Source organism: Cottoperca gobio, chromosome 20, assembly GCF_900634415.1.
Source record: "Cottoperca gobio chromosome 20, fCotGob3.1, whole genome shotgun sequence".
NCBI lineage: Eukaryota > Metazoa > Chordata > Actinopteri > Perciformes > Bovichtidae > Cottoperca > Cottoperca gobio.
In genome coordinates, this window is record NC_041374.1 from 13,213,265 (window position 1) to 13,238,988 (window position 25,724).

General features: G+C 39.8%; 1 protein-coding gene across 1 annotated transcript in view; it reads left to right on the forward strand.

The window, feature by feature from the left end:
* col11a1a (collagen, type XI, alpha 1a) overlaps positions 1-25,724 on the forward strand; it is an 85,890-nt gene that overhangs the window by 11,849 nt on the left and 48,317 nt on the right. The window contains 15 exon segments of the mRNA XM_029457717.1: positions 3,868-4,032; positions 4,691-4,904; positions 7,140-7,302; positions 14,397-14,522; positions 16,109-16,198; positions 17,483-17,578; positions 19,475-19,756; positions 21,162-21,227; positions 21,468-21,509; positions 21,594-21,656; positions 22,920-22,994; positions 23,125-23,208; positions 24,193-24,249; positions 25,350-25,403; positions 25,521-25,574. Coding sequence (XP_029313577.1) covers positions 3,868-4,032; positions 4,691-4,904; positions 7,140-7,302; positions 14,397-14,522; positions 16,109-16,198; positions 17,483-17,578; positions 19,475-19,756; positions 21,162-21,227; positions 21,468-21,509; positions 21,594-21,656; positions 22,920-22,994; positions 23,125-23,208; positions 24,193-24,249; positions 25,350-25,403; positions 25,521-25,574 — 1,631 coding nt within the window.

Here is a 25,724-nt window from a genome sequence, read left to right on the forward strand (position 1 = left end):
GAAAAGGTTTCGTATGAACATGAGTGGTCAGATGTCTCAACCTTCTAACCAGATAATAAGTAAAGAAACCTAAAAGATTTGAGTTAATGCAGTGTCATTGCTATTTTTAATTTATACTGCGCACATCAATTAATGATGTCGGTATACATTTACAAACATTTCCTCGTTTTACAGTCATTTGTTTCCTGCTAAAATTTAATTTAGAAGAAACTGGACTGGAATTTTACTTCAGATTGATAATCTCACTTTTCCAAACACATCAACTCCACCCTCTTTTTATTACTTTGTATTATTATTTTTTAATCTTAAGCATTCTGCTGGAGGCTCTTTGTTCCGGGGTCTCAGTCAGCCAAAGCTGTTTCTGCAGGGTGCCCTCTCCATCTAGCAGTGTACAGACACGTTTTCTCAGCCCCCAGGGCGCAGGCATGTGCATTCCAGGAGACAAAGCTAGCATTTTCAGAGTCCTCTGCCTAATGTGCCCAACCGGGAACATCAGTTAATCAGCTCCTTGCTGGACCTTTGTCCTGTGTAGCTGTCACATATTTATACTGTAGTCTTTACTGAATCATTTAATACAAGATGTTTTCCTCCAAACAAAGCCACAGCTTGAAATTGTGCTATAACTGCAAATTCAGAAATATGTGTGATCACAGTGGCTCTGAATAGATCTCTTTTCTACAACATGACCTGTTTTAAATTGAGAAAGAAAACCCACTAACTATTCTCTGCTATTCATATGGCAGCATACAGTAAAAGTAGTTTATGCGAGGAAAAGCAACGGGGGAAATGCTTTGAAAAACTGGGAAGGTCTCAGTGAAATTTCTTTGGTATGGCACCAGCATAAAGCTGTCTTGTTTTAGCCGGCAGCATGGTGGAAGTTAAAGGAGGGAGAGTGGGAGAGAGAGGGGGGGGGGATATATAGAGAGACATTCTGACTGAAGATATTATTAGAGTCTCAGGGAGCTGCAGGTAAAAGGGTCCTCCGTTTATCAGTCAACTTCACCTTTCTGTAAAGATGTGAGAGCTGAAAACAATAGGGGGATTTATGATATCCGTTTGCTCAAGTCTTACATACTATGTGATAAAGGATGAACTGAGACAGACCTTTTTTGGCCTCTGTCCTAAGACAGGTGGTGTTATCTTTCGGAACACACTGTTTACATCGACGTACACCTGTGAACATGATGGAGAATATATCAAATGAGTAGATGAGAGAATATATAAAATGAGTAGATTTATCTTTTATGGTAATGTGTCATACTGCTCCTCCAGTACTCCCTCCTCCCATACTGCCTCTGTAATTTGCATAATGATGTTCAGATGCCCCAATAACTGAGCAATAGAGGCTGGCTTGCCTGAACTTAGGGTTGGCGAGAATCTTCTCCAATCTAAGGAAGGTCAATCCGTTCATGCCACCTGAGTTCTACTGGTAGTTATATGACCTGTTTGCTCAGCCCTGAGGGCAAAGTCACACCAGCTCATCAGATGCACCCGTTTAAAACCTGTGCACACTCATTTGGCCACCTTAATGGATTGGCCAGTATTGACGTTTTCTCAGCACCTCTGTGTGAGGGTCGTAGCCTGGCCAAATTGCCACATCTGGAACATATGAGTCCTGGAGTTTGAACTGAAAGCAACTCTGCAGGAACTCACAATGAGGTCCTCAGTTCACTCTCCAAAGTAAGTAGCTGGTTCATCCTCACAAGCTACAAAAAAGGCCTAGTTGTCCTAAGTGATGGCATTCCTACGGAGTAACAGTTTGTTGATTTTGCTCTCAACCTCACATTTCATCTGATGTTTTTACATAATTTCTCTTATCTTTGTTTCCTCTATGTCCTCTGCTGAAATGAGGTTGAGTTGGATTTTGGGTTGACACAGAGGACTTTCATTTATTCTTACTGAGCTTAATCATCCCACACAGATTTCCCTCAGAGGGACATACACAGTCTGCCTTTTGAGAGTATAAAAGTGGATGATGTTTGTAAATGGCTTTGCTGGTGGAGTTCTGCAGATGTCTTTTTTCATTCACAGTATTTGCTTTATTGGAATACTCACAGTTCAGAGTTCTGTACTATGGATTGAAGCAGACCAGCTTGCTTTGCCTTCATTGTGATGTGCATCTAATTCATCGCAGGTGTTGTATACGGTACTAGAAGATAAGGAGACCAGATGTAGGCCAGGCCCTTTTTATGTGAAAATACTTTCAGCATGATGAAGTGGCATAGAAAACTTAACATTCATGAATATTCATTCAGTGTGTTCTGTTGCTTGCCTTCCATAAAATGAAATCCTTGAATGGGACAAACTCACTACAATGGATGGACTAGGTTTGAATAGTGTGCTCAAAACTATCTGGTGATCGTATACAAATCATCTGTAAGTAAGTAAAGTTCATTTAGTATAGCACATTTCTCACAGCAAGGCCCCAAAGTGCTTCACAAGAGTAACATTGTTAAAAATAGCACCCTAAAAACAGTTTACCACCCCCCCCCCCCCCCCCCCACACACACACACACACATCATCTGTATTGGCAGTACTTGCAGCAGCGTTCAATGGAAAGAGATTCATGTTGAAACAGGGACCTGTCCCCAAACCGCATGCTTCTCTGAAGGTATGAAACAGGCTTTGAATTTGTTTTTCCTTGCCACGGATGGAATGTTGACCAGAGAGTGTTGAGAGCAAGATCTGACATTTTTTAAGATCCCCCTTGTATCAAGAAGTTAAAGAAACTTTCCGAGTGATTTGACCTCTAGATGCTAACCAAAACAATGGTTTTAGAGCCGTCAGAAAATACTTGCTGATGCTTTCAGACACCTTGGCATGCTTATTTACCCCACAAAAACAGATTAGTGTTATTCCATTTAACAGTCTGCCATTGTATTACCTTGTTTAGTCGGATATATCTGCTCTGTGGAGTGAATCGAGTGCCTATTTTTATTTTAACATATGGGTTTTAAGCCTTTGTAAGGGGCTTTATTCATAGTGCCCACTTAACGTCCTCACTCTCAATATGTGGTCTACAACAATATAATAATATTTGCATTGTCAGGTATAGACTGTATGTAAATAATGTTTATGGTCTCATTTTGCATAAATTAGAATTTTTATTGTAAAAAAATCTTCAGGTACATAACAGAGTCGATAGACTACAGCACTTTGGTTTCTCTCTTATGATGTTCACCAAGCTAATGTTTTATACTGAGAGGGTGTTTTGATGCAGGGGCATGATTATCATGCTTTCCCATGGGTCTCGATGGGCAACATCACCACACAGGCTCCTTTATATAAAGTGAATCAGATTGAAGAGAATGGAAAACCCAGAGAGCCTCTTGTGACCCTTATCAAGGTAAACCTATCCAGGTGTTATACTGTCGAACTAGATCTCTGTTGGCACATTGCTCATTATGCTCTTTAGTTGGCCTTGACAGAGACATTTCCTGTCAGATGAGCCTCTAGAGCCACAGGAAGGCAGCATTTCCTAAAAACTATTTAGACATGTGTTGTTCAATGGGAAGTGTATTGTTCTGTAAATGTTATTTAATGTTATTTAGGGCTTAAGTTAATCAGATATAGGGTACATTGTGTCCATGATACTGTGACAAATGTGCCATAGGGCCATTTTGATGACAGAGGGACTGGTATGGGATGGTCGTGATGAGGGAAACAGAAGTGTTCCACACTTTTTTTTTTACCTGAGTCCTGTTTATTTTCCAGAACTGGACCGGTGCACATATATGTATTCAACCTTTTGAAAACCTACCATATAACCACCTGAAAATATAATACTTTGATACAGTATGCATTTGAACCGACAACAAAAACCAATGCACTGACCTAACTGATGTTTTATGTGCTCCCCTGATCAGCAGAGCCAGTGGATGTGCTAAAAGTATTAGAATTTCAAAATTACCCCGAAGGAGTGACGAAATCATCAGGACTTTGCACAAACCGAAGAGCATCAAAGCCGGACTCAGCTTACAGAGTTGCCAAGCAGGTCCAGATCAGTGCCCCCACCACGCAGTTATTCCCTGGTAAGATAAACACTCAACCTTTAACCTCTTTCAACCACCATGTTTTAACTAGTTAATGTGTTTCAAAGGTGTCTTTTGACAGTGGATTCTTCTCTTGATCGTGTCTCGATTGTTATTGTTAAACAAGATGCAAGGCTGAACAAAACCTTTTAGATTCAAATATGCAACGAAAACAAAATTTGATGGAGTTTTGAATGCAACAGATTTATGTAGCTTTAAACTAGACTCATAATTTGGATGATGCATAAGAATTTTGTATTCTTGGAGGTGCCTTAGACGACTTGGTAATTGGTGTGCCTTAGACAGAGAACACAATTAGGTATGTCTTGATATTACATTTCATTTAGCTGATGCTTTTGTCCAAAGCAATTTACAATAAGTGCAAACAACCTTGAGGATACAAATCAGTGATACAGTGTGATAAAACAAGTTTTTACAAACAAACAAAAAGTAGTTGATTATTGCTTTAGATGAGAAAATGGAACCTGAGGCCTCATTGCATTGAAGTGAAGTGAAGTGAAGTGAAGTGAATGGGTAGTAACCAAAATATTATATAATAAATGGTATAGTTTTATTACTAGTCATATTGAAGTTGTCCTCGGTCACAATAACTCTAACCCAATCTGTTTTTTCTACCCTCCCTCTTTTGGCCATGCAGGAGGTGTTTTTCCTGAGGACTTCTCCATCCTGACCACAGTGCGCCCCAAATCAGGCCTCCAGTCCTTCTTGCTGTCCATTTACAACAAGCAGGGAGTCCAGCAGCTGGGCGTGGAAGTGGGACGTTCACCTGTCTTCCTCTATGAGGATCAGACTGGCAAGCCAGCGCCAGAAGACTACCCTCTGTTCCGTACTCTCAACCTTGCTGATGGAAAGTACGTAACATCTCAAACATCCACTAACATAATAACATAATCAAACACACCACACACCCTACGACTCACGGTTGAGGCTGATTCAGAAGGAATGGGTGTTGCAGCATGCAGGGAGGGGAGTACAGTTTTTGTAGGTGACTGAGGGTCTGGGTTAAAAATGCTAGATGGTGCAAAAGGAACATACCAAGTGTTACGTGATTGATCAATACATTAGTTGTCTTTGATAATGCAGAAGAGATTGCTCTATATTGAGTATACATGAATATGCATTGTTATTACAGGGGGAGTCATTTCAGCGGCATTTTGATCATCTTAAAACTAGTTAAATTACCAATTCAACTAAAACATTCAAACGCTCAAACATTTTTCTGATTTCTACAGACTTGTTCTTCTTCATAAAAGCAAGAAAACAACCCAGATCTTCCCATTTTTGCACCACAGGTGCTCATGACCGGATTATCCATCACATCAGGGGTCCATGGGCAAAGAGACAGGTCAGAGACAGGGAGACACTGGATTATTGGGGCACAGCAGGGACTGCTATGGGCAACCTGACCTCATCCATGAACTCACTGCCTCTGTTATTTTAGAGAGGGGGAAAAGAATGGAGGGGAAAGGGGCAGTCTTAAACTTCCTTTTTACCCCCTTGGATTACCTCACCCAACCAGAAAGCTTTTAGCATAAACCTGATTATCTGCTCCCAGAACTCTCACTCAGAGCTTCGGTTTAGCTGACGTGAGCCTATGTGCAGGGGCAAGGGGTAATACAAAAAACAAACCGATAGGCTGCTGGGAATATTACATCATTTGAAATTATATTTTATAGTGTCTTCCAGTGTTATGAAAAGGTGAGGATAGTTAGTTTTTTGAGCTTTTGAAAGAATTCATAACCCTCTCACATTATTTGTGTGACCTAAATTGGCTTTAAATGAGATCTAGTGCGTACACAGTTATTATGATAGAAGGAAGCTTGGTAAATTCTTCAAAAGTCTTTATCACTAATTGTCAGCAATAACTTCTGTGCAGGTTGCAGGTTGCCAGCCAGCTTTGTGTTAGTCTTGTAGGGCTGTTTTATCCCAATGCGTAGTTTTGGTGACCCAGTGTCTTAGGAGCAGTGTTCTCTGAAGAGGATTTTTAACACTTCTTGATCTGGATGCATTCCAGCTCCAGGCCTTGTCTAAATCTTCATTGACTACAGCTCAGGCTGTGTACAGACTGCAATCCCTGTAAATGTATTCATTGTTACTAAGAAGCATATGCCAAGCTTGAAAAGAGAGGCACAATGATGGTATTAATGAGGTGAAAAAGAGCATTACCCTTTCTTTAAAGGGAAGGGGAGGTGAATGGGAGGATCTATAGTGAGCTGTTACACTGCATACCCTCAGATTTATCTTATTTAAGCTATTGACACATGCTTTTCAAAAGATTGCATTTGCTTTTTCAAATGCAATGTTACTCTTTTGATCATAAAGCACTTCAAACGTTTAAGGTGTCAACATTTGCTTTTCTGCCATATAAAGTGACAAGGAATCCTTCCTGCTGTACTGCTAAGGTCAAAGAGGGTTGCATGTTTATTTTCCTCGAAGCTCTATTGCCTGCCCCGAAACCTGTCAGTATAATCTAGCTGTATTCAACAGAATTGACCCTACAGATGTAATAATATGATATTAGACATACAGTATATCTTTAAACACTCATATTGCCATCTTGAGCTACAGTGGTGCCAGGTCTCATCTTCCACCTCAGAACAATGTTTTGACTGTGTCTCCTGCTCTGGCAAGGCAGGCCTTCCTGGACCCTGACACACACTTTCCACAATGTTCACCATGTCTGTCATGCCGAGTAACCCAGAAGGAGGATTAAGTTTGGAGTTTAATGAGTGTAATCCTGTGTTAAACAGGGCCAGAGTGTGGGGGCAAGAATGTGGTCCACCGCTGCCTGGTATGCAATAGCCCTTAAGTGCAGTGGCAAATGGTCCAGAGGCAACGGAGGTGTCAGACTCACGTGTGACCCCGGTTAACCCTTTGAATCTATGGGTGTTGATTATCGAACTATATCACACATACATAACTCTGAGGTTCATGTTTCTTAGAGCATTTCTTCTGTGAAGAGAGTTTCTCTCTCCTTGTCGTGGGTTGTGATGTACAAAAGGCAGATGAATAATTTAACAACAATTTATGACTCTGATTGACCTTGAATTCTTTTTTCCCTCACCTCTCCTTGTGTCCTTGACCAGGTGGCATCGTGTGGCCATCAGTGTGGAGAAGAAGACGGTCAGCATCATTGTTGATTGTAAGAAGAAGATCACCAAGCCTCTCCTCAGGAGTGACCATGGTTCCATCGACACCAATGGCATTACCGTGTTCGGCACCAGGATCCTGGATGAGGAAGTTTTCCAGGTAAAGTTTTCAGTGTGGCTGTTCAAACTGCATGTTGTTGCCATTTCTAGGTAATTTATTGCCATATTGATCTGAAACAATGTAGCAACTATCTACAACTAAACAAAATATCCCCAGAAAGTTATTTGTACTGATGGTATTATAGATTTCAAGGCACATTGTACAGTATTGTTTTGCTGCCGGGGCAGCCTTTCAAAATCACAATCAACATAGACTACACGCAAGCACTACTTAAATAGCTTTAACGAGGACAGAAAAATAAAGAATCAAATGATGTCAGCTGATACCTAGTGGGATGTTATTCATACTCATCATTTTACCTGGTGACTGCATTTAGTGATATGTGGACCATAGCCAGGTGTAGTTGCACTTGGCCACCTTTGTACATCATTATTGCTTGTTTGTTTGTGTTTTTCTGCAAAGCCCACATGGGCTCTCGGTCAACTTCTCAGACTTCTCAGATCCGTTGTTAAAGCTTCTCTTTACCTTGTAATTAGAGACACTTAGTGCCATGGGAGTTTTCACGTGTAATAGGTTTACCAAAAATAAGTGGCCTTGTTGAAATGTTTTCTTGGATTGACTTAATCTGATGGTTTGCATTGACTTGAAGGGAAGACTTGGAAGAATTGGATTCTATGCCGCTTTTCAATCCCTACTTTAGGCAAACAGTCGCCCTGATACTATCAAGTGTTACGTGCAATAGCAGTTATCTCATATATACCCTTATCCTTACTAGCTCTTCCATCTAGTATGTGTTGAACTCTGAAGTTCATTTTATCTCCTTTTAACTGAGCCCGAAAAATGGCATATCTCTCCCTGTTTCTAATTTTTTTTAATGAAATAATCACTTGGCAGTAGGCAGTTATTGAGTTATTATTGAGCCATTACTGTTATGCATAATTCATGTGCTGCTGGGAAAGTCCAATATCTTTGAATTAATTGTTGATGGAAGTTTTTGAGCTTTTCACTGTGCCATCTGTGTCACCAAATACGGTAAAACAGTGTTGATTGATACTGCCAGTTCGTGAAGGCTTTTCCAATTGCCAGTCCCACATACCCCATGATGCTAAACGTAATCTGATGTACAGAAAGTGATGCGTTTTGACAAGATTGCTGTAGAATAAGTAGAGCTAGATTGTTAGTATGAGCACCAAATACTATTGAACAGACATAAAGAGCCACCTACAGATCTTAATCTACAGAAAAGCAAAGCTTTGGAGTGAGCAAGTGATTTACAATATGAGCAACAGTTTGGCAACTTTCTGGGATTTGGGGTATGCGACCACCTCCATAGTCAGTGATTTGAACATTATGTTGAGGCACAGTTCATCCAGAGGTGGACCCTGGCATGGGGTCATGCGGATGTAAATAATCGCAGACAATGACTGAATTGTTATGACACTCATGCTCTTTGCTGGTGGGACGTAAATGTCACTGAAAGGCTGTATGGTGGCTGTGTTTGCTTGTGAGAGAGTGCTGGTTTGTTTATGGGTAGCAGTACTGACTTGTCATTATTCTGATGCCAGGTTTGAATGATTGATGCTGCTACTCTTGTTTTAAAGCCATATTTTTCGGCATTCCTTGTCATCGCCACGGGGACAGAGGGCCCTGCATATTTAAAGCCATTGTGTGTGTCCACAATGATTTTTGAACTCTCTGTGTTGCTCACTATATTGTACTTTGGGTTTTTGTCTTGCACTGTTTGCTCCGTCCGACCTAGTGCTACAGTTCACAGAGGTCATTTGGATCATGATGGTGTTCAGAGTTAAATAAAAAGATGGGTATTTTCATCATATGTCAGATGCCCAAATAAAATAAGTATCAATTGTACTGAAAAGTATTGATTTTTTATTATTTAAAAAAGATGGTGGCATCTTACTGTATATATGTATGTGTGTGTATATATATATATATATATATATATATATATATATATATATATATACGTACGTACGTACGTACGTACGTACGTACGTAATATCCATTGGATGATACAGTAAAATATATTTTTTAAAGATTTTAGCCTCTATCAGTAGTCACTAAATGTTTTTATTTTATTGACCTTGATTAGGAAAACATATTAAATCAGTTTGCAGTACTGTACAGTACTATGTTGCTGATATCTAACTACAGACCTACTGAGATTACTGTGTCATATTATTCATCATACAATTTATTTCTAGGTTCAAAGTTTTATAAGCAGATTTGCTTTCATATCTCCTGGCAGTTGTAATTAGATTTATGAAAGGGCAGTGAAACCAACATTCGTATGAAACAGTGTGTCCAGTCAGAGGTTGGCCAGTGAAAAGGCTGAAAATAGGAGCCATAAGTCAGTTAACAGGGTCTTCTCTGTGTGGTTTTTGGAACAGGTCTCCTGTCTGTTCTCTGTCCCTGCTCTACTTAGAGATCCACAGGGCCCGATGCATGCTGGGATATACCACGGAAGGAAATACCTTGGCATTCTGATTCTCTGCCTGAGCTCTTCTTTTTGTTTTAGATAGTCACTAAAATTGGAGGAATGTAAGTGACTATTTATGGTTTCCTCCAAAGTTAATTTATTAGCTGTTGGTTTGATAATTAATTCACTTTAGTAAAAAAAAAGCATTTGCTCCCTTTTTCAAACCCTGACATTTGTTTTCACAAGCTGACCCACATTTTTCATAAACGTCTATTCATGCCGTACCTGCCCCACGTTGGAGGCGACCACCGTTGCAAAGGGTTCTGGATTAGATGAATGGGAGTCTTTCATTGCCCCCTGCATATACTCCCCTGCTCACCACCTCCTCCTCCTCCCTCTCCACCCTCCCCACCTTGAGGCCTCCCTGCCGTGCCAAAGCCATGAGATTGTCTATTCATGCCTCACTGAAATTACCTGTCTAAATCGAGCACGCTCGTATACATACCTGCCTATTCCCTTTATTGAATAGGGTAGCAACCACTTAGTGCTCGCCGTGTCTTACCTTAAGGACTGGATGGGGCTGAGCTGGTCTATGTCTCGATGCCAGTATTACCAGAAGATGCATCTTGTCTAAAAATAACATTGTGGTTTGTGTTGGATATTTTGTTAGGTAGTCTGTTACCCTGGATAGCCAATAGAAAAAGAAGCTTCACTGAGGAAGGCATTCTGAGAGCAGCAGCTACTTTATAGCTCTCTAAACGGTTGTATTTTAAATTAGCTGTTATCTGTGTATCTGTTGTATAGGGCTTTCTAATTACAGTTAGCTATATGGTTGGACAAAAGGTATGTTGCCCCGGGCAAAGGTATGTCAAAGGACCAATGGTGACGACTACTTTTGTTTTGATTTGGCCAGTGTGATGCCCTGCACTCACCCTGTAATGATGATTTTAGTAGAGAAAAGACAAAAGAGCTATCTATCGCAACAAAACTAAGCAGTGCTGTATTCTGACCAAGGCAGCTCCTCTGTGGTTACCATGTGCACTGCTGTAACCTTTGACCCCCTTTGAGTATTTATATCCTATGGTGCCTTGTGGCCAGGATGAGGTCAAGATAGATAATGCTTTTAGAAAAATATGTTGCTGTTTAGTTTCTCTGCCATTTCTCTGTCCCTGTGTGTACTGCATTGCAGAGCAGTTAAAGGAAAATGTTATCTGATCCTAATGTGCCAAACTGAAAGTAACTGTGATCAACCACCTCTGCATTTAAATATTTCATAAGCTCCACTTGAGGTGAACAAGGATCTAACAGTTATGTTGGTAAATGGATTTTCACAAGGATTCACAAGTCTCACCTATTGATCTTGACCCCGCTTCTCAGCCCCTTATTTCTCGTTGACCTTTGACACGGCAGTCATTAACACGACAGTCATTAACACAGTCTCACGGGCCTGTTTCTGTGCTGTACTATGCTATACTGTAGCCAGAAGGGGCATATTTTGGAACTCTGGCTTTGCTCCAAGTTGCCACAGGCTTTTATCTCAGCAGTTCACAATGGAAGACAGGCCCAGAGCATCAGCATAACTATCCCCAGGTGTTTCCCAGCACAAAACACATTTTACCATCCCAGCTGCTCGCTCTAAATCCCTGCCCGTCTGTCTGTCTCTGGATCCCTCTTGGTGGTTCTTTCCTGAGTTGTTCAGTTTCTTACTTGCGTTGTCTTAGCTTTGTGAGTTGGCTCTTGTTTGTTAGGTCACTTGGCTCTTATTTTCAATTAGAAAGTAAATTCACTGTTAAAAGGAAGAAACTTCTCCAGTGGCATTTCTTCCAGAAATGTAGTATTTCTGTAAATAATGTAAGTTACTTTGGCAAGTAATAAGATGATTACCTGATTCATTTAGATGTTCTTCAACAGTAGTCTGTTTTTGTGCTAACACCTGCAGTATACAATCCTTTTGTCTTTTCTTGTTTCCATGTACATATAGTATGGAATGTGTCTCTCATGTCCTCACATGAAACTGTCAAAAGTCTCCCAGTTGTACTGCACTGGTCCAGAGGTTGAACACCATGTCTCCACAGCCTATTTGTGTGCAGACGGGTGGCTCTCAGACATGGACTAATTAGAGCTGACTGTAGGCAGGGTTCAAGCATTCACTGTTGGTCTTAGGGTGACACATGAGGTAATACATGTCAACTTGACTCAGGGCAAAGCTTGATCTCTCTTCCTCTGTCGAGCCTTCCCAAACACGCATACACACCGACACACACTCAGCTGAGGCCGTTCCAGACTTGGCACCTAGGTTTCCTACTGTCCCAGGTCCACTTGGCAGGTCAATTTAGTCTTTTCATGGTCACTCAGTATAGTCAATGTTTTCATGGCTAACACAGATGTTAAGTGATATTATATGTTATGGTGCATAATTCTTCATACAACTAGGACGCCATGGATTAAAACACATGTCTGCTTATATTTTGATAACCTAAATATTATTTTTGTTTTAGTCACCAAAACGTAAAGGAATGTCTGATGAATGTGATGCTGGAGCCATTACTTTTACAGATCAATCAAACCAGATTTATGAACTTTTGAGGCGCTGATAGATACATTTTTGGTACATTTGGGCAGAGACAGGCTTGCCATTACCAAGCTAACCTTTTTACTTTGTTTCAGCTCCTTTTAGTCTTAATGTGATAAGCACATTGAAGTCTGCATAAATATTGCATAATGTGAGCATATTGTGTAGTTCAACAGAAAACAAATCTTAGCTGACGTTTCAGGCTGTAGAAGTGAGATGATGCACTTGTTACACTGCTTTATCATGGATTATGATTATGATCATGGAATGAACATCTGCCTTGTAATAACTTAGTATGAGCAGAAGTACTGTTAGTTGGCCCTTTCGCCTGGAATGAGGCATAACTGTAAAATAAAGTTTGATATTTGTCAATCTGAGGAATGGGCCAAAAACCCTAGAATATAATGGCAGACTATGCAAGGAGGAATGGGTTGCTTGTTATAGTTTCAAGTTTGGTGTGTAGTTGCACTGTCTTACTTGTAAATGACTGATAATATATTCTTTAATTGTTAGAGTTGCATTCAACCAGTGAGAGGAATCAAGTTAAAGTAGCAATCCACCCACCGGAGCACACTGTGAGCAATCTCTCCAATGTCAAACTGAAGCTGTGCAACATGTTGATGGTTGCACAGAGAAAGTTTCAAGGAGTCCCATGGGACACACCTTAGCACATGGATGTTTATACTAAGGTACATGTTAAGGATCCATATATCTAGTTTTAACTTGGGTAGAATACACACAAGCACATTCTCTTGACAAGTTGCAGCCTGCTTCGTTTTTCTGCCAAATGTCTATTCTGCTCTTCAACGTATAGTGTCCCTGCTCACACAAGTGCATCAGGATTTTACCTCTGGGCTCAGGCATCTCTGTGTGCTTGCCTGCCAAACATCCGAGCCAAAGACATGCCCCTTCTTCCACCTCCCAAGAACCCCCCTCAGCTGTCTTTACAATGTGTATAGAGGCTCAGAAACCAGCCTCCAGGAACTCGGTTTAAGCAATTACAGACTCCAAAGAAAAATCCAGATGCTTTCGCTAATATGTTCACTCTCTTGCAGTGAGCTGTGTGCTTTGGCTGTAGGACTGATAACAAGGCGAGACAGTGCTGGAATCATGTCAAGCATTGTGATGTCCTGTCCCAACCATAGAGAGAACATTGTGGTTTTAGCAACTCTCCCAAACCATGTCTTAGATTTTCAAGGTTTTACTCTTTCCTGTGTGCTATTTCAATGGTTTTCAGACAAAGCCATTGTGTATTGTTGGGTTTTCTAGTGACATTTTTAGAGGCTTAATTTTTAGCACATTCCCTTTTGAAACTCAGTCAGTAACCATCTGGTCTCGTGAGATACTTCAAACTTCAAATGAAAAGTTGTTGACAAATGGGTTGGATTTTGAGCTTCACTGATTTTGCAGCAAGTAAGGCTAGTGTTACTTGAGTGTGAAAGAAAACAATTGTATATTTATTTTGCATCACATTTTGGCAAGGATTAAGAAAAATTGTTTTTTTATGAGTTAGGACAAAGTTGTGTATTGTCACTTTACGCAATTTACACTTTACAGTTGAACTAAAACTTGAACATATAGTTGAAATCCTAAAGAGTAAACCTCACTTAAAAAGTATTTTAATGTAGCCCACATGGCCATACCAGGTGTTGCTTGTGTCTTGATGATACATGTTTATTTCCTGAGGTAAACCCCGGCGCTGATAATAATAATCTATCCAGTGTCTGAACTTAGTTTCCTCCCTCCCTGCACCATGTGTGTGTGGACTCTGTGGGGTGTGCCAAGCTGTAATCATACAGGGGGAAATTTGACATTTCATTTATGCCACTTCACTGAGTATGTGTGAGCAAAATGAGACACAACTGTGTGTGTGTGTGTGTGTGTGTGTGTGTGTGTGTGTGTGTGTGTGTGTGTGTGTGTGTGTGTGTGTGGCTTTGTCTTGTTTGTTGCTAGTGATCTGGTTTTATCAACCTTTGTAAATAGATCTAATTCAAAATATTGATTTGTAATACTAACTGTATATTTGTTTGTGTACAACTGTCATTGTAGATTACATGTGAGTGAAATGTGTTCCTGTATGAAGTTAGGTGAAGTAACACAAGTATATTCTTCTGTTTTCTGTAGGGTGACATCCAGCAACTTCTGATTGTGGATGACCCCAAAGCAGCATATGACTACTGTGAACATTACAGCCCAGACTGTGACACTCCCCACGGTGATTCCCTGCAGGCCCAGCAGCCAGAGGAAGAGGTCAGCCAACCAGGGAGGGTCGGGGAGATTAAAAATTGAACAATCGAGATTCCTGAATAATTTAAATGTTCTCACAGGAGATATTGAAGAAGTTCACTTTAACTTGTGTATCGCTTATTGTTCATAGCCAGGGCCTGCTGAAACGACAGATGTCAGGTTTTATTTGACATCTGTGTGTCTTCATGTTAAGTCTCAATTTGGAGGCAGACATCTTGCATCCTTATTTACTTGTTCAAAACGGGTTTAATGTTAGTTGTTAGTTATTTGATTCATCCAATTTTCATTGGAAACTTTTCATCCTTAGTGTATTGGAAATCTGTTCATCCTACACAACCTGCACAAATAACAGCAGTTGAACTATTTTCAAATATTGGCAGACATACTGCATATTGCAGAGCAGGTGTCTTCCATCAGCTGTCAAAGGTAAAATTGGAGGTGAGGCAAGATGTGCACCTTGCTTGAAAAATGTAACCCATGGTAAACGGCATAGCAGCTGTTGTCTGCCCTTTTGATATTAAGTGTGTATTTACAAAGTACCAACATAGTGCAAATGCTGAGGAGTTCAATCAGCATACAGTGTCAAATGTTAATTTTGAAGTTATAATGAAAGCATGTGATAGGGCTACCTATTCTGTTCCTCTCATCTTTTTCTGCAATTCATAAAAGCCTATTAACCCCAACTGTTTTCTTTTAATTCTTATTCCTGTGAGTAAGACTTGAAAACAAGACTAAGCAGCAGCCAAGGACACAGTGGAATATGTGTATCTCTTTGTTATTCCAAAGATGTATTTGCCACTTCACTATTCACTCACTTGACACTGCATCAGTCTTGCGTGCAACACGTTAACCACTCATAAGTCATTAAGATTAGGGGCAGGGTGAAACAATCATGGACACTGACCAGCTATAACATAACAATGTGGAGCCTGAACCTAATACAGTGCCAGCTTAACTAAAATCAATCTGTTTCATTAATTTGATAGTTGGAAACACATGCTGTCAAATACTATAACTCATCATTTTTAATCAGTTAAGCATGGTATCATGTTCAGACTTCACTTCCAAGTTGCAGCATGAAGTGATAAACCTTTCATGTGCACTTTCTTTGAATCAGACCCTTTTAATTTAGCTGAACTTAGAAGGCCTGTGGTGTACGATTTACATACGTGCAGTGAGAAAGAACCATTACCATATCCTTAAAATGCAGCTGGTATTTGTGTCTTTGACGTTTCCCTGTTGTTTCCCTGTTTTATGAGCTTTTAAACATCTGCTTACATGTTTGTAGGCTGAACCCACATGGCTAGTTTCAGCATTTGTTTATTGACCACATTAAAACCATTATTTAATTTAGTAACACTTGGCTTTGATTAATTAAAGGTAATGATTTTTTATTATTTTAATGTTATAAATGATACATTATAATACATTATAGCATTACACTTAGACTTTACTTGTTTGAACATGTAACATGACGAGGATGATATGTGCCGTATGTATCATCTTCTTGCTGAAAGAGCACTAATGCTTACACTAACGCCTCTCTCCATTCCACTCTTTCTCCTCTCTCTCTCTCCCAACCTATCTAGTACACTACTGATTTAGATTACTCTCAGTTCTATGATTACGCTGAGGGAGCCACAGACACCATTCCAACCGATGAGTATTCTGAACCACAGGTAAATGAAAAAAGGAAAAGAAAAAAAAAGATGTTTCTCTTTTCGTCAGTCATCTCTCAGTACGTCTTGTGTGTTGTCTGTGTGTCTCAACGTTATGTTTACTTGCACACCAATACTCCAGTAATGGAAAATGAGAGTAATCAGCTTAATGATGATATTTTGATGAGAATGTTTTAGCCAAAAGTGTTGATTTGTCCCACTACATTGGAAGAATAAGCTATATTCTAGGTGTCCTGACCTGGTTATGCCTACTCTGATGATGACCTTAGAGTAAAGCAGAGGAGGTAGACTTTTGAGTGTGCATGTAAACATACTCAGTGTGTCAGTCCTCCTTGTGTCTGTTTTATGAGGCTGCTGTCTTTTCTCATTGGGAAATGCCATCTGCTTTGATTTTGTTTTTGCATTCCAGCATGTCTTTAAAACTATTGTATAAAAGCAAAAGCACTTTTGATATTTTATTACTGCAATAGCTCTAAAGAGTTGCTGAAAGGCATATCTTGTGTGTTGTATATGTGCATTTGTCTCAGATAACTACTTATATGTGGCCAAAGTTTTTCCTGTGTGTTACATGAAAGGCCCGGTCCTCGATTGTTGTGCAGCATCCTTTCCACCCAACTGTTACATCATTTTAAAGTTAACGGTAACCTGGACAGCATTCCGATTGCAGCCCTTGAAGTTTTTGTACATGGTCAACATTTGAAAAAATACCATGCAGGCTAACTTCTGAACATGGGCTGCTCTTGGAAAGTGCAGGACACGGGGTCTGTCAGTTGGGTTGGAAAATACTTTGTATGACAGTCGTGGATTGTGCCTTTAAATCATTTTCCACTTTTGAATGTTCCATGTTTGTCTTGGTGTTCTTTGTCGCCGCCACCTCTTCCAGAGAAAGAAACGTAGTGTCTCCATGAAAAAGAAGAGGACCCGAAAGTCCCTCAGTAAAACTAAGGCCAAGCCCTTAAACTTCTTTGCTGCCAAAAAATCACCAGCTAAAAAGTTTGCCGCTAAGAAGAAGCAACAGATGCCTGGCTACCAGGCCACAGCGCCAGCACGACCCAGAGGCAATTTTAGGGTAACGGTTCATTTAAAGACAGGACTAAATCCCATCAAGATCTTCCTGCCTTGAAGAGAAAATCTGTGATGGAAGACTTAGAGCTCCCTAACCTCTTTTGTGTAGAAGTAGCAGAGTCTGTAGTCAGCTTGAAGGACCCCGAGCAATAACCTCTGGTTTGAGCCTTTGTTTTAACCCTCGCTTTATATTTCTTTCCTTTTTTCAACATGACTCAGCCAAACAATGTAGAAGATTACAATACAGACTTTGACTACGGAACTGTAGATGATACTCAAACTCAGTCCCCCTTTGCCACGACCGGACCCTATGAGGTAATTTTCATCTTCATTCTCAACTCCTTCTAAAAACCAGTGTTGGGTGTTTTGGGAAATGTGAGCCAAGAAGATTTGACCCAAGGAAGTATCTGGTATGAAATGACAAAGACACAACCATTCGAATGAATCGATGTGTCTTTTGACTTATTTTGGTGTGTGGCAGAACTGATGGACAGGGAAACATTTGTTAATGTTTAAAAGCTGCAAGCCACTTGTTCCACTGCATACACCATGTGGATTCTAAGGATGCACTGCATGCTTAGAAAATAATGCAGTGGACATTGTGGAGGTTATTTGTAGCTTCATACTTTTATGACTAAGGCTGCTCCTTTTGTTAGTTCTCAGCAAGTTAACACATTAGACACATTCAGTCACTGCTAGTTAACGTAGTTGTTTAGAAATGTGTGGTATATGAAAGTAGTGGCACAAATGAACTAGCACATGCCTTACTTACTCTACTGTATCTTAACATTATTATTATTAAAAAAGGGTATTTATTCTAGAAACTTCTGGCCCTCCTTCTAATAGAAACCACTCAGACTTTTAGTGAAGTAACATGTGCGCCTTTACCAAGAGCCAATATTACGTTCTCTGATATTTAGAGAGGTGTTGCCTCAGTCACTCTGGCTTGTCTGCTTTCATTACTCACAAAAAGAGTTTACAAGATTTGCAGCCTTATCCAGGATTAAAAGAAGTTGACGATGGCGGAGCCGCTATCAGTCAATACCAGTTACAGTAAATGATATTGGAGATTATCTGTTTACCAACATATGCCCTGTCCATCACATTTTAAGCTTGGTTTTGATCTCTAGTTCTGCTGATTACCACTAAAAGAACTATGATCACCAAGGCTAAAATGTCCTAACATCAAGCTATGAATGTGCATTGTCTTCCGCAGTGTTTTGACAAGTGGATGTGATTCTACAGGCAATTTTGAATATATAATTTGGAAAGCTGGAGTACTGCCAACAATGACTGTGTGATTGCATCTACTTTGTTGCTCTTCAAAGCTAAAGCTAAACAGTGATCAGTTTGGAATGAAAGAAAAAAGTAATTGCCAGGTGACAGTAGTACTTCTGCCAAATACAGAGTGTACCAAGTTAAACTCACATGCTGCTCTAAACATTCTATCAAAAGAGATTTGTTGACAAAAGAAATGTAAATTTTAGTTATGTATGTATCTTGATGCACTCTGTATATCTGCACAGCTACTATAGTCGGATGATTGATTAGATGTCCATGCAAATTTCTGCTCGTGTCATTTCAGACATCCATTTCAGCCTTTCTTTACTATCTGTATCACTATATCATGTGTGGTTGTACTGTATGATAGAAAGAAAAGAAGGCTGAAATAACATCACATCTGTCTTGACATGGAAAGAGAATTATTTTATTTAGTCATTACGGTAACACTTTATTTATTCCTTTGTATTATAACATGTCTATTTACTGAACTGTGTGCTGTAGGGATTACTGCACTACTGTATTCTATGTTTGTGATTTAACGGAGCGTACAGTATTTGTTTCATATCCATCTTGGAAGAGTTTAACTTTTCTAGGATGCAGATCAGTAATCAGTAAATAATTAGTAACATGTTTCAGTTCTTAACAGTGTAGTTGTAGTTTAGTGCTTTGGGTTTGGACCTATTCAAATTACAATCACACAACACTGCCAGGCCAGTAACTCTAAGATCATTTAAGATTGTTATTGGTATAAATAATGTGTTACCGTTGTTATTTAAATTTTCCTTTTCTGCATATCATCCTGAATTTATTATTTGCTTTAATAACATCTAAAAGTAGACTATTTGCCTAAAATGCTTAACTAACATCTTTATTTCCTTGGTTGCTCACCATTACTTCCCCTCTCTTCGCCTGGGTAACACCTGGAAGGCTGTGGAGGAGGATGTTGTCGGTGCATATGTCACCGAGGCCACTCCCATTGCTCCGGAGCCCATTGTCCCAGAAACGGTGGACAACTTGGACACTGGTGCGGAAGCATATGACTTAAACGAATATGACCTAAAGGAGTATGACTTGGGCGAGGTTGACAACAGGTTGTATGATTACGGGGCATATGATGAGTACGGCAGGGCCGGGCCCAAACCCACGGGAACCTACCATGATGAGGTGGGGCCTGGGGTTGCTGCTGAAACTGACGTTTCTGAGAGTGCCGTAAGTACCACACCCCGACCTGGTGACTGAGGGGTGTGAGCATGAACGGCACGCGACTCTGTTTGTGTTATGGACTCACTCTGTCTTCAAGTGCACGCCTTTCTAGTTGGTTGCTTGGCAATGTGTCATTGACATGTTGAGTGTGGAGCCTTGCTGCTGTCTCTGGTGATAAGCTGTGATAAGGACAATGCATGCAACTGTGTTTTCTTAAAAAGGGTATAACCGATTACTTCTTAAATTAGTAGATCTTATTCATACTCATACAGTATTCATATTCATACTGTATAGTGTGTGCACAGAAATTATTCATACTCGTATATTTTTTCCTTATTTATTCCAACTTCATGTCTCTCCACACACTGCATTCAGTCACGTCAGTCCAACCTGCACACCACCCATACATTCCCAACGAGCCATACCGCCCCCTCCACACCCGTCATGTCAGCAGTCGGATTTGATCCCTCCCTCTCCTCTTCTGCCATTTTAACAAGCAGCCCGTGTTTGACATATCCCTCCTGTATGCACAGCAATTAGCCCATAACTCATCGGCAGCTGTCTGCACAGTGCACACACAATTGTAATCAAGATGTTATGGACACTTTCCACTTCCCTCCCAATTATTTTAACTCTGACTTCACTTCATATACCCTATTCTCTATTCTTTTTATGTTTAGCCATTTAGGCCCCAGTGCAGTTTAGACGTACCCACTGTCAGAACATCATCATATTGATGTGTCTGTGTGCCTGTTGGTATTGTTGCAATATAAGTGCAAGGACCTAAATGGTCTTGTCTGCCTTTTTAGTACCCCTCTATGCACATACAGCCCACCCGCCCACTCTTAGACAAGCACCTCTAAATCCTTCCCATCTTACCCCACCTTCACTCCCAAAACACTTATACATACAATGCAGCTGAACTAATTCTCTACCACTGATGACATATATGTGTGCTCAGCTATGTATTTAGATTTAGTGTGTGTGCAATGTTGCACTAAAATTAGAAACAAAGATGCTTAACTTCACTTAAATGTAAAGTAAAACTGTACATTGTAGGGGAATGTCTCTTATTGTCTCTCTCTATAGGTATCAATTTGTAAGGTTTGCATGAAAACAATAAGCTGTTGGTGTTAAGCAACATTTTCTTTGGTCACCGTTATCCACACTGCACAAGGGCAATGCAATGACAGCATTGTTCCATTTCAAGCACGTAGAGGTCCATTCTTTTCTCATTACAACTAACAGTAGTTGCAACTGAGTATGTTATATTGATTGATTGTTCAAGTACTAACACATTCTTTTCACTGGCTGAACGGACTCCTCCTTTTTCCTCATTGCTGTTCATTCACCTGTGGACTAAAGCTGCTGTGTGAAGAATGTCCCCTCTGTGCTTGCTTTGTAACTACAGGTTGCTGGGGTTGGAGGAGCCTTTGGCGAGAAGGGTGAAAAGGGTGAGCCGGCTGTCATTGAGCCTGTAAGTGATATAATCATGTCCTTTTTAGTTTAAATTATTCTGTTTACTAAGTGGTCTATGACACTTTCTCTCTCACTTTTTTAGAACTCTAAAATCAAGTGAAAGACCTTTTATAAAAAGCACTGGTCAAACACCCAGAACTTGCAGTAGAATATTTCCCAAACTGTGTTGACTTATCCTGAACCTGCTGTTGCACAGGACAGTGTTTGTGATGTGAAACAATGTGTTTGTTTTTATAAGGGCATGCTGATTGAAGGACCCCCAGGACCCCACGGCCCAGCTGTGAGTATATTCTTAGAAAATAAATAAGTCAGTGTTTTGCACCTGAGCTGCTGCTGGTGTGCTGACTGAGCTTTGTCTTTTTAGGGTCTTCATGGTCCCTCAGGCCTACAAGGACCCCCAGGCCCTGCTGGAGATTCTGGTGACAGGGTATGTTGTCATTTATGTCATCAAACTAGCCACTGTTTTTTAAATATGTATAAATCGTAAATATAATCTGTGTTTGCACACAAAAAGTTTATATTTTCTGTCTATTGAGATCACACTAGTAGTGTTAGCATGCAACACTACAGCCAATAATCCATTTGATTTAATCTATTTATCATTAATAAATGTGACCTGTAAGACAGTCTGCAAAAATATTGCAGTATAACAATAACAACAATATTTATGAACTATTCTCGGCTTCAATTGATTACAAAAAACTTGCAAGTGGACGTCAATTTTAACACAGCCAAGCTTTAACATCCTTCCTGAAGCGCAACAATGCACTTCAGTGTACAAAAGAATGGAGTCAGTGGAAGGAACTTTAATTTGGCGTGCTCCACCACTATTTGTACTGCTCATGCATTATGGGATATTTTGAACAATGGGCACAAATAATTCCCTAATACAGTAAGATCTAAAATATTCGACATGCATCAATTGTTCTTGCCTCTTGAAGATTAGAGGCAGGTTAGAAGTAATGATATTTGGCCTGGTATTCCTTTGGTATACATTTTTAAACTCTTTGCTCTTTAGACTCTCTCTGTTCCACCAACACTCAAACACAAACATGCACACCAGATTTAGTGGAAAAGGATGTTGGTTTTGGACTGTAGACGGTAGCGTGGTTTACATATACACAGGCCTAGTCTATGTGTGGATGAGGAGGAGGAGGAGGAAGAGGAGGAGCACATGTTAATCAAACTAACAAACAGCCTCCAGCATTTACTGCTCCATCTGTGTGTGTGTGTGCATGTGAACATGTGTAGCTGTGTTTGTGTTTCCTTCTATATTTCTGCCACAAGAGAGAATGTAATGGCACAATTACATTCAAAACTAGAACGCCTCAGGATCAGGTACATTTTCACAGCAATATCACAGCATATGTATGTGCATTTATTCATTTTCACTACTCTTTGTTGAACCGTCTTACAGCATTCAAGGGATTTTTACATCTACACAATAAAAAGTAGGGTAGGCAGTTAGCTTTAATTTAAACAATTTTGATATGATAATATATACATTATATACATACAAGCAGCTGTGTAATTTGTATTTTTTTTTTTTATAATTGAGGAGCCAGCGTAGAAAGAGGAAATACAAATCAATGTTGTCCTTTTTATATTTTCTTTTTTCTCACACAAATTCCAGTTCATTTTATAAAGTTGATCATATTATAAATGTGGTGGTGTCTCTTCTGTATCGCAGGGTCCCCCTGGTCGTGGTGGTCTGCCTGGTGCTGATGGTTTGCCAGGGCCTCCTGGTACCATGCTGATGCTGCCGGTAAGAATAACGGAAGAACATACCAGCCACCTTTTATCATATATTACATAATTAGCCACGGTTCTTGGGTATTGAATAGTGCAGAACAATAGAATTAACAACTTCTTTGATTTCTGTGTGTGTTCAACAGTTCCGTTTTGGTGGGGATGGTGAAAAGGGTCCAGTGGTGTCGGCCCAAGAAGCCCAAGCCCAGGCCATCCTTTCCCAGGCCAGAGTAAGTAGAAAAGGACATTTTAAAAAGCCACCGAGAAGTCAAAAGGCTGTGGACAAACCCCCACCCGGCCCTGCTCCTTACACACAGCTGTAGAGGAAAAGGATTAAAGCGAGGAGAAAACTGCATTTTGTTGGCCTTGCAAGGCTAAAAGGAGACACGCCAAGCAGGCTGAAGAGCAACAACATAAAAAGGCCACTTTGAACAGATGGACAGGAGAGACTGTTAAAAATACTTTAGGGGCTCTCGACCTGTGGGTGGGCTGAACCAACAGGTGTAGAAAATATCTTTATGTATATGTGGCAGAGGAGGTGGGCGGTTAGAGGAAAAGAGAGAATATGGACTTGGTATTTAGGAGTTCTGTGATAATATCCCACAAAAAGCAATTATAGAATGATCCACAATAAATAGAATATGGAAATGGAGCCAAATCGTATCGGCCCTGTAATGAAATGTGGAGAAATTAAGAAATGATTGTTTTGTATGCTTTGCTGTGAAGGATTTTTAATACAGTATGTGAGCAGAATGAGCAAGATATGCACATAATTAAGAATGCTAACTAGATAAAGTGATTATAGATATGCATTGGGTGCATTTTTCAGTTTACTCAATTTAAACCTTTAAAGTTGCAAAATAAAATATATTAAGTATTTTAAAATGTTAAAAGTTTTTTTTTATGTAAATGTCCAATCAAAATATGTAATTGGAAATATGTAAGATGATTGGTAATTTTCCCATCACTTGAAAAAAACAAAAATGGTGGACCAAATATAACAAAAACATATCAATAATAATCATACATTTTATTTATTTGATTGTATTCTATCATAAAACAACACATGCATAACAAGTACACGTGTCTAAGTAAAAATTAAGAATGCAGCAATGCAGCATGGAACATAGACATGCAAGAAGAAACGTATAAAACTTTCAATTTTTTACGAAGTGGAATTTGACCTTGTTCTTGTCTGTGCTTCTGCCCTGCAGCTGGCTATGAGGGGATCCTCAGGGCCAATGGGTTTGACAGGAAGATCAGGACCAGTGGTGAGTCTGCTTTTTGTTTTGTGGTTGTTTGTAGGAAATTGGTAATTGACTATTTTTGATTTCCAGCACTTGTTTATTATTCATCCTATCGTAGGTGAATATGATAAGTAGTGTTGTCACATGCACACATATCCATCAAAATCCTAATAGTATTTTTAGGACAATGTATTAGAATAGACCAGAAACCAGGTTGCTTGTTGAAAAATGTTGTTGCATCAGTGGTTGGTGGCTCAGTGGCCACACAGCTCGTCTGGTAGGTGCTACCAGCTGCCAAGAAAATCCCTCCTCCTTTCTTTTGGGCTTGTTGATACATGATCCACTTTTTATCTGCAGGAAAAGGCCCATACAAAAGACACAAAGAATTACCCTCTGTTAAATCTACTGTTCTCAGGCTAAAGGCCAAGCATAATGATGTGAAATGATATAACAATAAGCAGATACAAAGAAACGTTCACGAGATAAGGAATGTCTTTCCCTTCTTGATTGATTACATGTTTAAAACTCACATTTTCAGAAATTCAATCTATTTTATTATTCAAAAATGTTTGTCTGTAATTGACAAATCACCATCTTTAAATTCATACATGTCCACAGACAGATTACAGTATTTGCCCCAAATCTCTGCCTAGACCAACAATTTAGCATTTCATTTTTAGACTTAAGTACAGTGTATGCCAACAGACACCCAGTTGTGTTAATGTCCCTGCATGTCTCTTATTGTTGAACACTATCAGGATAATTACACATACTTTTTAAAGCTCAATCTAATAATTGATACAAATGAACAGCAACGTTTGTGCTGCACATAATCCATTATTATAGAAAACTTGTCATAGTAGAGTGATAGAATGTATAAGAATGTAAAGGATCTTATTGTCTCTGACCGTTATCACTGGAGTTCTCAGGTACTTCATGCATCTGTAGTAACAGGAATGAGTGGATTCATTTTTCTTCAGATGAACACACATGAATGCACATATTGAGCTAAACACTGCCATCTGCTGTTTACTTGCACTCATTTATTTTATTCCTCTGCCTACTGCATATTCATAGTTTGAACGAAAAAAAAATGATGTTTGGTTTGTGTTCTCCCCCTTCAGGGTCTGCCTGGTTCTTCTGGACTGAAAGGTGACGGTGGAGACCATGGTCCTCAGGTGTGTATGAAGTCATGATCCTAATAATGCAAATATAATATCCCTCACCAGTGATTGAAGGCCACTTCCCAGGTTATTAGTCCTCTGTCACTAAGTGGTCCTCATGTTTCTGTACAGGGACCCCGTGGCATCCAAGGGCCTTCCGGACAACCTGGCAAATCTGGCAAGAGAGTGAGTGTACTCAATGACCTGGTCAGCTCTCACTGTTTTGTGTGTGTGTGCTCACACCGTGTTTGTTGTTGTGTGGTTGTTTGTACTTGTGGTCACTGCTCAAACGCTGAGAGGCTTATTTCCAGTCCAACAAACAATTGCTTGATATGT